Source organism: Danio aesculapii, chromosome 2 (assembly GCF_903798145.1).
Source record: "Danio aesculapii chromosome 2, fDanAes4.1, whole genome shotgun sequence".
Classification (NCBI taxonomy): Eukaryota; Metazoa; Chordata; class Actinopteri; order Cypriniformes; family Danionidae; genus Danio; species Danio aesculapii.
Window position 1 is genome coordinate 54,459,439 of NC_079436.1, and position 13,286 is coordinate 54,472,724.

Below are 13,286 nucleotides of genomic sequence, written 5' to 3' on the forward strand. Positions count from 1 at the left end.
AAATCTCAACGTTAAACAAAAATTGGGGGAAAAATAAACAGGCGGGCTAATAATTCTGACTTCAACTAAATATAAATATATATATATATATATATATATATATATATATATATATATATATATATATATATATATATATATATATATATATATATATATATATATATATATAAATTCCTAAAAATCTAATAATTATAATATAATTAAATCATGTAAATGTTTTAATAAGATTCAGATACATCATTCAAAATGTGAACAAATATACAAAATAAATATGAATAAATGTAAATTCATTCATTCATTCATTCATTTTCTTTTCGGCTTTGTCCCTTTATTAATCCAGGGTCGCCACAGCGGAATGAACCGCCAACTTATCCAGCATATGTTTTACACAACAGATGCCCTTCCAGCTGCAACCCATCAATGGGAAACACCCAAACACTCTCATTCACATACATACACTACGGACAATTTCGCTTACCCAACTCCCCTATAGTGCATGTGTTTGGACTGTGCGGGAAACCGGAGCACCCGGAGGAAACCCACACCAACACGGGGAGAACATGCAAACTCCACACAGAAATGCCAACTGACCCAGCCGAGGCTCAAACCAGCAACCTTCTTGTTGTGAGGCGATTGTGCTACCCACTGCGCCACTGTGACGCCATAAATGTAAATTAATCATTTTTATTTTACCAAATAAATAAATGTGGGTCATTCTAAGTCTCAGACTGAACTCCAGAAGAAGCCGTGAACTGTGATTCACACTTTGCTAATAGTGACAGGATTTCCGATGTTGTAAACACTACGTCACATTATCTCTGGTTATCAGTTCCTGTATTTCCAGCTTATCTGCAACAACTCACTGTGAGTTCATCTACATAATAAACCCAATAAAACACAGTCAGTCAGTCACACCTATGTGTGTGTGTCACATTTACCTGCTGTGACCAGGATGTTGCACTGAGCATCCATGATCCTTTCACACAGAGACTCGGATGAGAAACCTGCAAACTGAACCACAAAATCTTAATTTCTCAAGACGAATATTGTGGTAATATCTGAGAATCTACAACAAAAGAGCATAATAAGAGTCTGGCTGAAATGGGGTCATCGTCAAGGCATAAATATAGGATTTGATGTCTGAGAGAAAGTACTCTTGAAAGCATCCGTGTGTTATTTTTACCTCGAGCTGTAAACTTCAGATGGCTAAAGAGGATTGGCAAGCCAAAATAGTCCTGGCAGGGTAAATGAGGCTGTTCTCATTTCATGCATATTAATGATACTGAGCTAAATAAATACTGACCTCAGTTTAAACTCCCTTTCAGACGATACGCTGCCGTATAGCTGAAAAAACCCTTACATCTTGGAATTATGACATTTTCCTAGGAATTCTAAAGTTACATCTTGGATTTCTGAGTTTACATCTTGGAATTATGACATTTTCCTAGGAATTCTAAAGTTACATCTTGGAATTCTGAGTTTACATCTTGGAATTATGACGTTTTCCTAGGAATTCTAAAGCTACATCTTGGAATTCTGAGTTTACATCTTGGAATTATGACATTTTCCTAGGAATTCTAAAGTTACATCTTGGAATTCTGAGTTTACATCTTGGAATTATGACATTTTCCTAGGAATTCTAAAGTTACATCTTGGAATTCTGAGTTTACATCGTGGAATTATGACATTTTCCTAGGAATTCTAAAGCTACATCTTGGAATTCTGAGTTTACATCTTGGAATTATGACATTTTCCTAGGAATTCTAAAGTTACATCTTGGAATTCTGAGTTTACATCTTGAAATTATGACATTTTCCTAGGAATTCTAAAGCTACATCTTGGAATTCTGAGTTTACATCTTGGAATTATGACATTTTCCTAGGAATTCTAAAGTTACATCTTGGAATTCTGAGTTTACATCTTAGAATTATGACATTTTCCTAGGAATTCTAAAGCTATATCTTGGAATTCTGAGTTTACATCTTGGAATTATGACTATTTTCTTAGAATTCCAAGATAGCTTTAGAAATCCTAGGAAAATAGTCATAATTCCAAGATCAGACCATATGCTGCCGTATAGCTGAAAAAACCCTTACATCGTGGAATTGCGACTTTACCAAGAAATTCTAAAGTTACATCTTGGAATTCTGAGTTTACATCTTGGAATTATGACTATTTTCTTAAAATTCAAAGATGTAGCTTTAGAAATCCTAAGAAAATAGTCAGAATTCCAAGATGTAAACTCAGAATTCCAAGATGTAGCTTTAGAAATCCTGAGTTTACATCTTAGAATTATTACATGTTCCTAGGATTTCTAAAGCTACATCTTAGAATTCCAAGAAAAAGTCATAATTCCGAGATGTAAATTCAGAATTCCAAGTTTACTTCTTGGAATTCTGAGTTTGGTCTTGTAATTAGGACACTTTTTTGGAATTCTGATTTTACGTTTTGAATGTATGTTTTGAATGAATACTGAGTTTAAATCTTATAATTATGACTTTTTTATAGGAATTCTAAGGCTATATCTTGAAATCATTACTATTTTCTTAGGAACTGTAAAGTTACATCTTGGAATTTCGAATTTAGATCTTATAATTATGACACTTTTTAGGAATTCTGATTTTATGTTTCAGAAATATGACTTATTTTCCTAGTAATTCTAAGGTTACATCTCGGAATTCTGACTTTCCATCTTGGAATTATGACATTTTCCTAGGAATTCTAAAGCTACATCTTGGAATTCTGACTTTTTTCTTATAAATTATAAAGCTAGATCTTGGAATTATGACTTTTTTTTCTTAGAAATTCTAAAGCTACATCTTGGAATTCTGAGTTTACATCCTGGAATTATGACTATTTTCTTAGAATTCCAAGATGTAGCTTTAGAAATCCTAAGAAAATAGTCATAATTCCAAGATGTAAACTTAGAATTTAAAAATCTCGGAATTTACCTTTTTATGGAATTTCAAGTTTAAATCTTGGAATTATGAGTTCAGAACTTGCAATTAACACTTTCTTCTTGGAATTCTAAGTTTACATCTTGTAATTGTGACTTTTTTTTCTTAGAATTCTAAAGCTGCATCTTGGAATTCTGAGATTACATCTTGGAATTATGACGATTTTCTTAGGAATCCTAAAGTTACATCTTGGAAGTGTGAGTTTATTGGAATCCAGAGTTTACATCTTGGAATTCTAACATTTTGTCTTGGAATGCTAAAGAGTGCATCTTGGAATTATGATATTTTCCCAGGAATTCTAAAGCTACATCTTGGAATTCGGAGTTTACGTCTTAAAATTATGACTATTTTCTTAGGAATTCTACAGCTACATTTTGAAATTCTGAGTTTACATCTTGGAATTATGACTTTTTCTTAGAATTCTGAGTTTTGGTCTTGTAATTATGACACTTTTAATAATTCTGATTTTACGTTTGGGATGTATGTTTTTAATGAATACTGAGTTTACATCTTGGAATTACGAGTTCAGATCTAGCAGGTATGGAAGTTTACATCTTGGAATTGCAACATTTTGTCTTGGAGTTCTAAAGTTGCATCTTGGAATTATGACATTTTCTTGGAATTCTGAGTTTACATCTTGGAATTGTGACTATTTTCCTAGAAATTCTAAAGTTACCTCTTGGAATTGTGACTTTTTCCTAAGAATTCTCAAGTTGTGTCTTCGAATTCTAAGGTTACATCTTGGAATTATGACTATTTTATTGGAATTCTAAGGTTACATTTTGGAATTTTTCTAGGAATTCTAAAAGTTACATCTTGGAATTCTGAGTTTACATATTTAAATTGTGACTTTTTCTTGGAAATCAACTTCTTAAAATTCAGATCTTTTTTTCTTGGTATTTTAAGTTTACATATTGAAATCCTGAGTTTAGATCTTGCAATTAAGACTTTCTTCTTGGAATTCCAAGTTTACATCTTGGAATTATGAATTTTTTTTTGGAATTCTAAAATTCCATCTTGGAATTCTGACATTTCCTTGGAATTCTAAGGTTACATTTCGGGATTAAGACATTTCTTGGAATTCTAAGGTTACATTTCGGGATTAAGACATTTCTTGGAATTTTAAGTTTACATCTTCCACTTTCCCTGGTATAATAAGTTTGTCTTAAAATTCAGACTTTTTTCCTGGAATTCCATGCTTACATTTTAGAATAACAAATGTTTTTTTCCAAGGAATTCCAAGTTTACATCTCAGAATCAGGACCTTTCGCTTGAAATTCTATGTCTACATTTTATTCATCTTTACATCCTGAGTTTACATTCTGCAATTATGATCTTTTCTTTGGCATCCTCATCACACATCTCGAAATTAGGACTTTTCCTGGAATTCTGAGTTTACATCTCATAACAAATTCTCAGAAACTGCAAATCTGAAATCCTGCTCACCACTATAGAGTGAACAGCCCCGATTCTCGCGCAGGCCAGCATGGTGTAAACCAGCTCTGGAATCATGGGTAAATAAATGGCGACTCTGTCCCCCTTCTTCACCCCTGCATCACAGAAACAAACAATACATTTTAAAAAATTGATTAAAATACTCTAATAAGGAGGTCAGTGGTTCAGAGTCAATGCATTTGTGTTGTAGGAGGAGTTGACTGACTTACCCAACAGCTTTAAAGCGTTGGCACATCGGCACACGTTTCTCAACAGCTGGTTGTAGGTGATGGTCAGATGATGATCAGGTGAGTTTCCCTCCCTGCAGAAAGCATCAATCAATATTAAACCATTAGAAGGTTACAAATTCATGCCCTTAATTATGCAATGCAGTTTGCTGGCCTTTTCTGGTGGTCTCATCACTCATCAAATTTTTAAAAATCATGATTTAACGTGTATTTCAACATGTCACATTAGTAACTCTCTTATTTTAAATAAGTTTAATGACTAAAAATGTTTCTTTGACAAAAAAAATCCCATTCTGAAATCAGACTTTGATGTTCTGCGTGGTCACAGACTTTTGGACCCCTCCTTCTTACAGGAATAGCACTGTACTTTGACACTGCGGCCTGTACTAGATCTGGTCAGCTGTGCTTTTGGCCTGTGGGATTCATTGCACAAGCCAAAAGCACAGCTAATTCATCAGATTATATATGGCAGCATGCCTTGTCAAACATTACAATACAGTTTCTGAAGGAATAAAAGTTGCTGCGTTAAGGCTCCAGGGGTCCATGCAACATGTGAGAAAGTGTAAAAGGGATGCTTGTGCTTGGATGAATGTTTGTATCTTCATTATTTCACTGAAAAGATGAAAATATATGAAGGTGCAAAGATATGACTGTGTAAATGCATGCAATGAGAAGTGCATACAATAAAGAATGAATGCAATGAGAAGTGCATGCAACTTGAAATGAATGCAATAAGAAATGCATACAATGAGATATGAGTGCACCAGGACAGTGCTTGGCATGATCGTATCTATTTTTAACAGGACATGATGCATGTGACTGCAAATGCATGCAATGAGAGATGCATGCAATAAGAAATTAATGCATTTGAGAAATGCATGCAATCAGAAATGCATGCCATGAGAAATGCTTCAAGAAGAAAGGCATGCAATGGGAAATGCATGCATCAGGAAAGTGCTCGGCAAAGTTGTATTTTAATTATTTCAGTAAAAGTATTGCAAATGCACGCAATGAGAAATGCATACAGTGAGAAATTAATGCAATGAGAAATGCAATTAGAAATTTATGCATTTGAGAAATGCATGCAATGAGAAATGCACACCATGAGAAACGCAACAACAAAAAAAAGAAATGCAATAAGAAATACATGCGCCAAGAACGTGCTCGGCATGGTTGTATCTTCATTATTTCACTAAAAATGATGCATGTGACTGCAAATGCACGCTACGAGAAATGCATACAATGAGAAATTAATGCAATGAGAAATGCAATAAGAAATTGATGCATTTGAGAAATGCATTGCCATGAGAAATGAAACAAAAAGAAAGGCATGCAATGAGAAATGAAACAAAAAGAAAGGCATGCAATGAGAAATGCATTGTCGTATCTTCATTATTTCACTGAAAATTATGCATGTGACTGCAAATGCACGCTACGAAAAATGCATACAATGAGAAATTAATGCAATGAGAAATTAATGCAATGAGAAATGCAATGAGAAATTAATGCAATGAGAAATTAATGCAATGAGAAATTGATGCATTTGAGAAATGCATGCCATGAGAAATGAAACAAAAAGAAAGGCATGCCATGAGAAATGCATGCACCAAGAAAGTGCTCGGCATGGACGTATCTTCATTATTTCACTGAAAATGATGCATGTGATTGGAAATGCACGCAATGAGGAATGCATATGATGAAAAATGAATGCTTTGAGAAATGCAACATGAAATGAATGGAAAAAGAAATGAATGCCTGATAAATGCAGCAAGAAGAAATGCATACAATGAGAAATAATTGCAATGAGAAATGCACACAATGAGAAGCGAATGCAATGAAAAATGCAACAAGAAATGAATAAACTGACAAATGAAAGATGCATACAATAAGGAATGAACGCAACAAGAAATGCAACAATGAAATGATTCATTTCCTCATTCACTATCCTTCGGCTTAGTTCCCGATTTATCAGTGGTCATCACAGAGAAATGAACCACCAATTACTCTGGCACATGTTTTATGTGGCAGATCCCCCTTCCTGCCACAACCCTCACTCTCATTCACACACATCCATCAACTACAGACAATTTAGTTTATGTCTTAGGGGAAACTGGAGTACCCCGAGAAAACCCACCCGAACTCAGAGAGAACATGCAAACTCCACACAGCTGGGACTTGAACGCCTCTTGCTATGAGGCGACAGTGCCCAATGAGAAATGAATACAATGAGAAATGCATGCAACAAGAAAGTCCTCAGCCTTGGTTTTCTGTGTCCACCTGGCTGTCCAAAAATAAAACTGCTGACAGAATGAAGAGTTTGGAATGACCCTTGATGCATAAATGGACAAAACCATCATGCAGAGATGCTGACCACTAGGGTTTCTCATTGCATCATTTTTGTATTGCACAATGAAAGGCCTCTAGTTTTTACTCCAGGCGTACTGTATGTCTGAGTAGTGTGCATTGGCTTAAGGAGTGTTTCTGTGATCTGTACTGCTGCGTCCTCCATTAGCACTTGATGGTTAATATGTAACTGAAGTGTGGTCTTAACATGGCCCGAATGCTTTGGCTTCCGGCATCAGTTAGGAGACGATCTGCCAAAACCACCACACGTAACGTGCCATAGAGAGACTGTCTAGATTATAAGAGCTGACACAGGAATCTGTCCTCATAACACCCTTCTGTTCACCAGCGCAAACCAGTTCATCTGCTAATATCAAGATGTTCATATATGGCCACCGACACATTTCTTTGTAACATTTTACAATAAGATTACACACAGTTGAAAGTTAAAAAGAATTTTTAGAGCAATTATAAAGAAGCCTTATTTGCTTTATTTCAGCTAGAATGAAAGCAGTTTTTTTTTACTATTTAAGGTCAATATTATTAGCCACCTTAAGCAATATTTTGGTTTATAATATCAACTGTTATATTTAGAAATGTTGAAAATCTTCTTTCCATTAAACTGAAATTCGGGGAAAAAACCACTAACTGGCCACTTTATTAGGTACACCTGTCCAACTGCTCATTAACGCAAATTTTTAATCAGCCAATCACCTGGCGGCAACTCAATGCTTTTAGGCATGTCGACATGGTCAAGATGTTCTGCTGCAGTTCAAACCGAGAATCAGAATGGGGAAGAAATGTGATTTAAGTGACTTTGAATGTGGCATGGTTGTTGGCGCCAGACGGGCTGGTCTGAGTATTTCAGAAACTGCTGATCTACTGAGATTTTCACGCACAACCATCTCTAGGGTTTACAGAGAATGGTCTGAAAAAGAGAAAATATCCAGTGAGCGGCAGTTCTGTGGGCGCAAATGCCTTGTTGATGCCAGAGGTCAGAGGAGAATGGCCAGACTGGTTCCAGCTGATAGAAAGGCAACAGTAACTCAAATAAACACTTGATACAACCGAGGTCTGCAGAAGAGCATCTCTGAACACACAACACGTCCAACCTTGAAGCGGACGGGCTACAGCAGCAGAAGACCACACCGGGTGCCACTCCTGCCAGCTAAGAACAGGAAACATGGAGCAATATGGAGCAAAATCTCTGAGGAACATTTCCAGTGCCTTGTTGAATCTATGCCACAAAGGATTAAGGCAGTAAGGTTACCTAATAAAGTGGCTGGATTTAACTGGAGGGCTAATAATTCTGACTTTAACTGTATATGAACTACATTTATTAAATGCCAAATAAAGGGAAAAGTAAATAAAAAGGTATGAAATTTTTTTTTTTCCTTCAGTTTAGTCCCTTATTTATCAGGAATCGCCACAGCGGAATGAACCGCCAACCTATCCAGCATATGTTTTCCACAGCGGATGCCCTTCCAGCTGCAACCCAGTACTGGGAAACATCCATACACTCTGACATTCGCACACACACTCATACACTACGGCCAATTTTGCTTACCCTATTCCCCTATAGCGCATGTGTTTGGACTGTGGGAGAACTGAGCCACCGTGTCACCCTACACTCAGATCATGTCATTTTTAAAAGTTCTTATAAACATTTCTATTTGGCTTTGTTGTGGTTTCTGGCTTTTCTCTTCCTGAATCAAGCTCAGACTGGGGTTATGAATATCAGAAGAATATACTTTATTGGAATATTTCCCAAAAAAGCAGAGACAGCCTGGAGCAGACCCATCTCTAGTCTCACTCCAGGACAAATCCAGTGTCCCTCAAATTTGCTATCCCCTTTATCCTTGCTTCCTCCCACCTTTGTGTTTTCACAGCTGTTTACTGGTTCAACAGGCCTCTCCCAGCTCCTACTCCTTTACGACCCCTATTTAAAGACCCCTCTTCTTGTTGGCCCTCATAATGCACAGATCTAATATAATCATCACCGTTTTTCCACATACAGTTCACATTTGGTAATCATGACTAGTATCTATGTTTCAACATCTAAACTGGACTCTTCTCCCCCATACAGTGTGTGTCTTTTCAAATATACATGACAGTTTCAACATGTGTTGTATACATTTCATGCATTTCTGACACAGATGCTTCTCAATGCATCCCCAAGTCCTCTCTCAGGCTCTTTTATGACCCCTTTGCCTTAACCTATCACCTGTTTTCAAAGATATATAATGGCAGATACGTAGGGCCCTCCACTCACCCAATTAAATGTGTCTTCATATAGGTTTAGTAAATAAAAATCTTCTTCAGCTTCAACTCAGATGTTTTACATTGAATTATATTAAGATTGTTTACAATTAATGCATTTGTGCAACGTTCAAATCATGCACCTAAACAATACTGCAACTCTTATAAGTATACTGTCATATTACATATACATGATTAAAAACAACTATTGTTGGTAAAAAATTAATGTACATATTGGATAATAGTGATTTTTAATTAATAATTTTGACTTATCTGTCTAGTTATGTTTTAGATGTTACCGTTTTAGGTTAGTTTATTTTGTGCGTGCATGTATGTGTGTGTGTGTGTGCGCGTGTGTGTACTTTTAAAGAGCCCATATTATGGGTTTTTGAAAATGCCCTTCCATGTAGTGTGTCACACAGCTCTAAGTGAAGTGAAATATCCAGCTAAGGCTTAAATCTGTAAGTGTACAGTGTTTAAAACTATTGATTCATCTATAAAAGAGTCGACTCATAGTGCTTCAAACGAGTCGTCTTAATAACGAGTCATTAGGTGTTTCACGATGACGCAGCCACGAAACACAAGCCTCGCCAGTAGTTACGCGCGCAAACCAAGGAGATTTGAAACCTGCGGCCCCGCCCACTAACACAGAAAAAACACTAGACACACACACATAGACGCCGCCGGTCCAATGAAGTCACGCTGTGCTCAGATGGATAATATTGACAGTCTCTACCCAAAGATGAGTTGTGAACTGTGAAGAGTCAGTGGTTGAGGTTTATTCACTAGTGTAAGTAAGTGCGATTAAAATTGTTGCCTCGTTTACTCTAGCTTGCAAATTATGTATTTATTGTGTTTTGTTACTTGTTAACCTGGTACAGTACACGCGGTTACTCTTTATATTCTCTTATCGCAGGTAAGCCACGTTGAAAACGCGACGCGTGCCGCTTTGTTTACGGATTTAACGTTAAATGCTTTTGTGAGCTCGCGTTCCACTGCCGTTTGTCGTTGCTATGGCCATCGTGAGCTAGGAGACGGGAGAGGTGTCGATCTCCCTAGTTCTGAGGAGGAGCGTGATGTGTGTGTGTTTGTGTTTGAGTTTGTGTGTGTGTGTGTGTGTGTGTGTGTGTGAGAGAAAAAGAGCAGGTCGAGTGTGTGACGGCTAGGAGACCGGAGACTCGCGTCGCTCTCCCTAGTTCTTCTGAGGAGCGTTGTGTGTGTGTGTGTGTGTGTGTGTGTGTGTGAGAGAGAGATAGAGAGAGAAAAAGAGCAGGTAGAGTGTGTGACGGCTTGGAGACTCACGTCGATCTCCCCAGTTCTTCTGAGGAGGGTTGTGTGTGTGTGTGTGAAAAAAGCCTTACACTATGAAGCGTGTATGCACTGTGACTACTTTTATATTGTTGATTAGCAGCTGGGCATTTCACTCTGTCTCGCGCTGAAGCCTGTCACTGTCGACCAATCGCAGCAGGCTGTCATTGGTCCAATCAGCGCAGATTAGCTTCGCGCTGAGGAGGGGGTTGAGAACAAATGAATCGCTGAACGATTCATATGGGAGTCGCTGGGATAATTAGGTAAAAATAAATGCAGATTATAAGACCATGACAGTGTTTTTTGACCTTGCATGCATATTAGACTGTTGTTGGAGACCCTTACAATCAAAATATGACCCTATTTCATGTATAATATGGGCTCTTTAAAAAAGTGCAATGTTGGCATTACGATAAATATTGGATGAACTATATAATATGAATAAATGAGTACATGCACTTGTAAGGCATGGGCAAGGATGTGCACATTATATAAGTGTTACTGAATCATATCACCTGAGCATGACATCAACTAAGATAAGATGGCACGAATGACACATGATAAGTCATCCGAGTATTAATTCCAGATTCATTCGTTCTCAAGAACATCCCTATGTCCGTTTGCAATAAAATCACACATTTCCGCTCGGCTGTATGCTGGAGATGTGCTTTAACAATCACCGTTGTCATGTTCTCTGTGACCTGAAGTATTATTAGTCTGCTGGAACAAGTGGTGTCAGATATCAACAGTACAGTAAACTCACAGCTCACAGATCTGCTTTCCATTGCCATCTAAACCCGTTCTGATGCTTTATTTATGTATTAACTTACTTTTTCAATTAGAGTTTATTTGAATACACTTCATTAAACATGTAGACATAGACATCACCTATATGCTATAAAACTGCAGGTTAACTGTGTCTGTATATAATAACTGGGTTGTAACTTTAACTTAATTTGATTGTAATGCAGTAATGTGCACATTGTAAAGCTGATTTGAAACAATCATTGTAAAAAGCACTATACAAATAAACTTGAATTGATTTGATTAGCACTTTTCATAATAATTATTGTTTCAAAGCAGCTTTACAAGGTGCACATTACTGCATTACAATCAGTTTCAGAAAAGTTAAAGTTATTAGTTACTATAACTATATTAGTTACTAATAACTTTAACTAATTAACTAGTAACTAACAGCTTTTAACGGTTAAAGTTATTATATATAAACAGTTAACATGCAGTTATTTAGTATATACATTGCTCAGCATAACTGAGTACACCCCATTATGAAAATGAATATTTTTATCCATTTCTCAGTGAATATAGTCAGTGTATTTTGGTGCATTTAAAACAAAACAGATTTATTAAATATTTATATTTATTGAAATAATATTTTAGTCACCAAACAATTTTGGGGTCTGTAGGATTTTTTAATGTATTAAAATAAGCTTCTCCTGCTCACCAAGGCTGCCTTTATTTCATCAAAAATACAGTACAAATTGTAAAATCGTGAAATGTTATTGCACTATAAAATCACTGTTCAAAAGAAGATTATAATTTAATTTAATCATTTATTATAGGGATTTAAAGATGAATTTTCAGCTTCATTACTCCAGTCTTCAGAGTCACATGATCCATCAGAAATCACTCTAATATTAATTATTATTGTTGTCATTATTGTTATTATTATTAATATCATTATGATTAATAATAATAATAATAATAATGGTAATAGCAATAATGAACGGAGTAATACTTTCATTTGAAACTACATACAATAAAAAAGCAGTTATTTAAAATGTTAATAAATATTTAACAATTTAAAAAAATTTTTTTACATTTAATAAATGCCGTCTTGATGAACAAACTAATAAAAAATAAATTAATAAAACATGGAAAATAAAAAACTGACCCCAAAGTTTTGCCCGGTAGTGTATATATATTTATATATTTTTTTTTTCCCTCTCCGCTGTCGCCACTGGCTTGCATGGTTCAGGATCTGTAGAGCTGCGCATCGTTGGATTTGCTCTTCAGTATTTGGACTCTCAGTAGTGATTATTAAACCACACTGAACTGAGCTCAACTGAACTGAACTTAAACACTACAAACTTAACTACACTGTTCCTATTTACTGTGACCTTCTATGTGAAGCTGCTTTGACACAATCTACATTGTATAAGCGCTATACAAATAAATCTGAATTGAATTGAATATTTTATCTATAGACCATTTCAATGTGGTCATGTCATTGGCCCATGAACATTTCCTGCTTGTTATCAAACTATTTCATAACTGTAACAAGAGGCGATTCGATCATAACTTAATGTTAAAACAGCCATCATAACATTATTTATCAATAGGTGGCTCTTTTTGGATTCTTAGATGCTATAGAAATTGTAAAACAGGAAATGAGCTGGGACCATTGTTTTTGTTTACATTCCTCAGAATGATCTATAATCAAATTATTAGTGATCCTGTCTGTGAAATTTTTATCATTTTTACAAATATTTCCTAAGCCTTGCTGAACGGAGAAAGAATTAATTTTTTTTTTTAGTAACTAATATCTAATAACTGATATAACATAATATTTTACTAGTTATTTTGCAAGACAAAGATGCAATTTAAAGGCTTATCTAGGTTATTATTTTAACTAAACTAGTTAGGATAATTTAATATAAGTAATAGTAATAGTAATAGTAACAGTAACAGTAACAGTAATATTAATAGTAACAGT

General features: G+C 35.6%; 1 protein-coding gene across 1 annotated transcript in view; it reads right to left on the reverse strand.

Moving 5' to 3' along the window:
• acss2l (acyl-CoA synthetase short chain family member 2 like) overlaps window positions 1-13,286 on the reverse strand; it is a 55,654-nt gene that overhangs the window by 36,157 nt on the left and 6,211 nt on the right. Inside the window, exons 3-5 of the mRNA XM_056445773.1 lie at window positions 4,625-4,716; window positions 4,407-4,510; window positions 942-1,014 (exon numbers count right to left, since the gene is read on the reverse strand). Coding sequence (XP_056301748.1) covers window positions 942-1,014; window positions 4,407-4,510; window positions 4,625-4,716 — 269 coding nt within the window. The remainder of the gene's footprint in view (window positions 1-941; window positions 1,015-4,406; window positions 4,511-4,624; window positions 4,717-13,286) is intronic.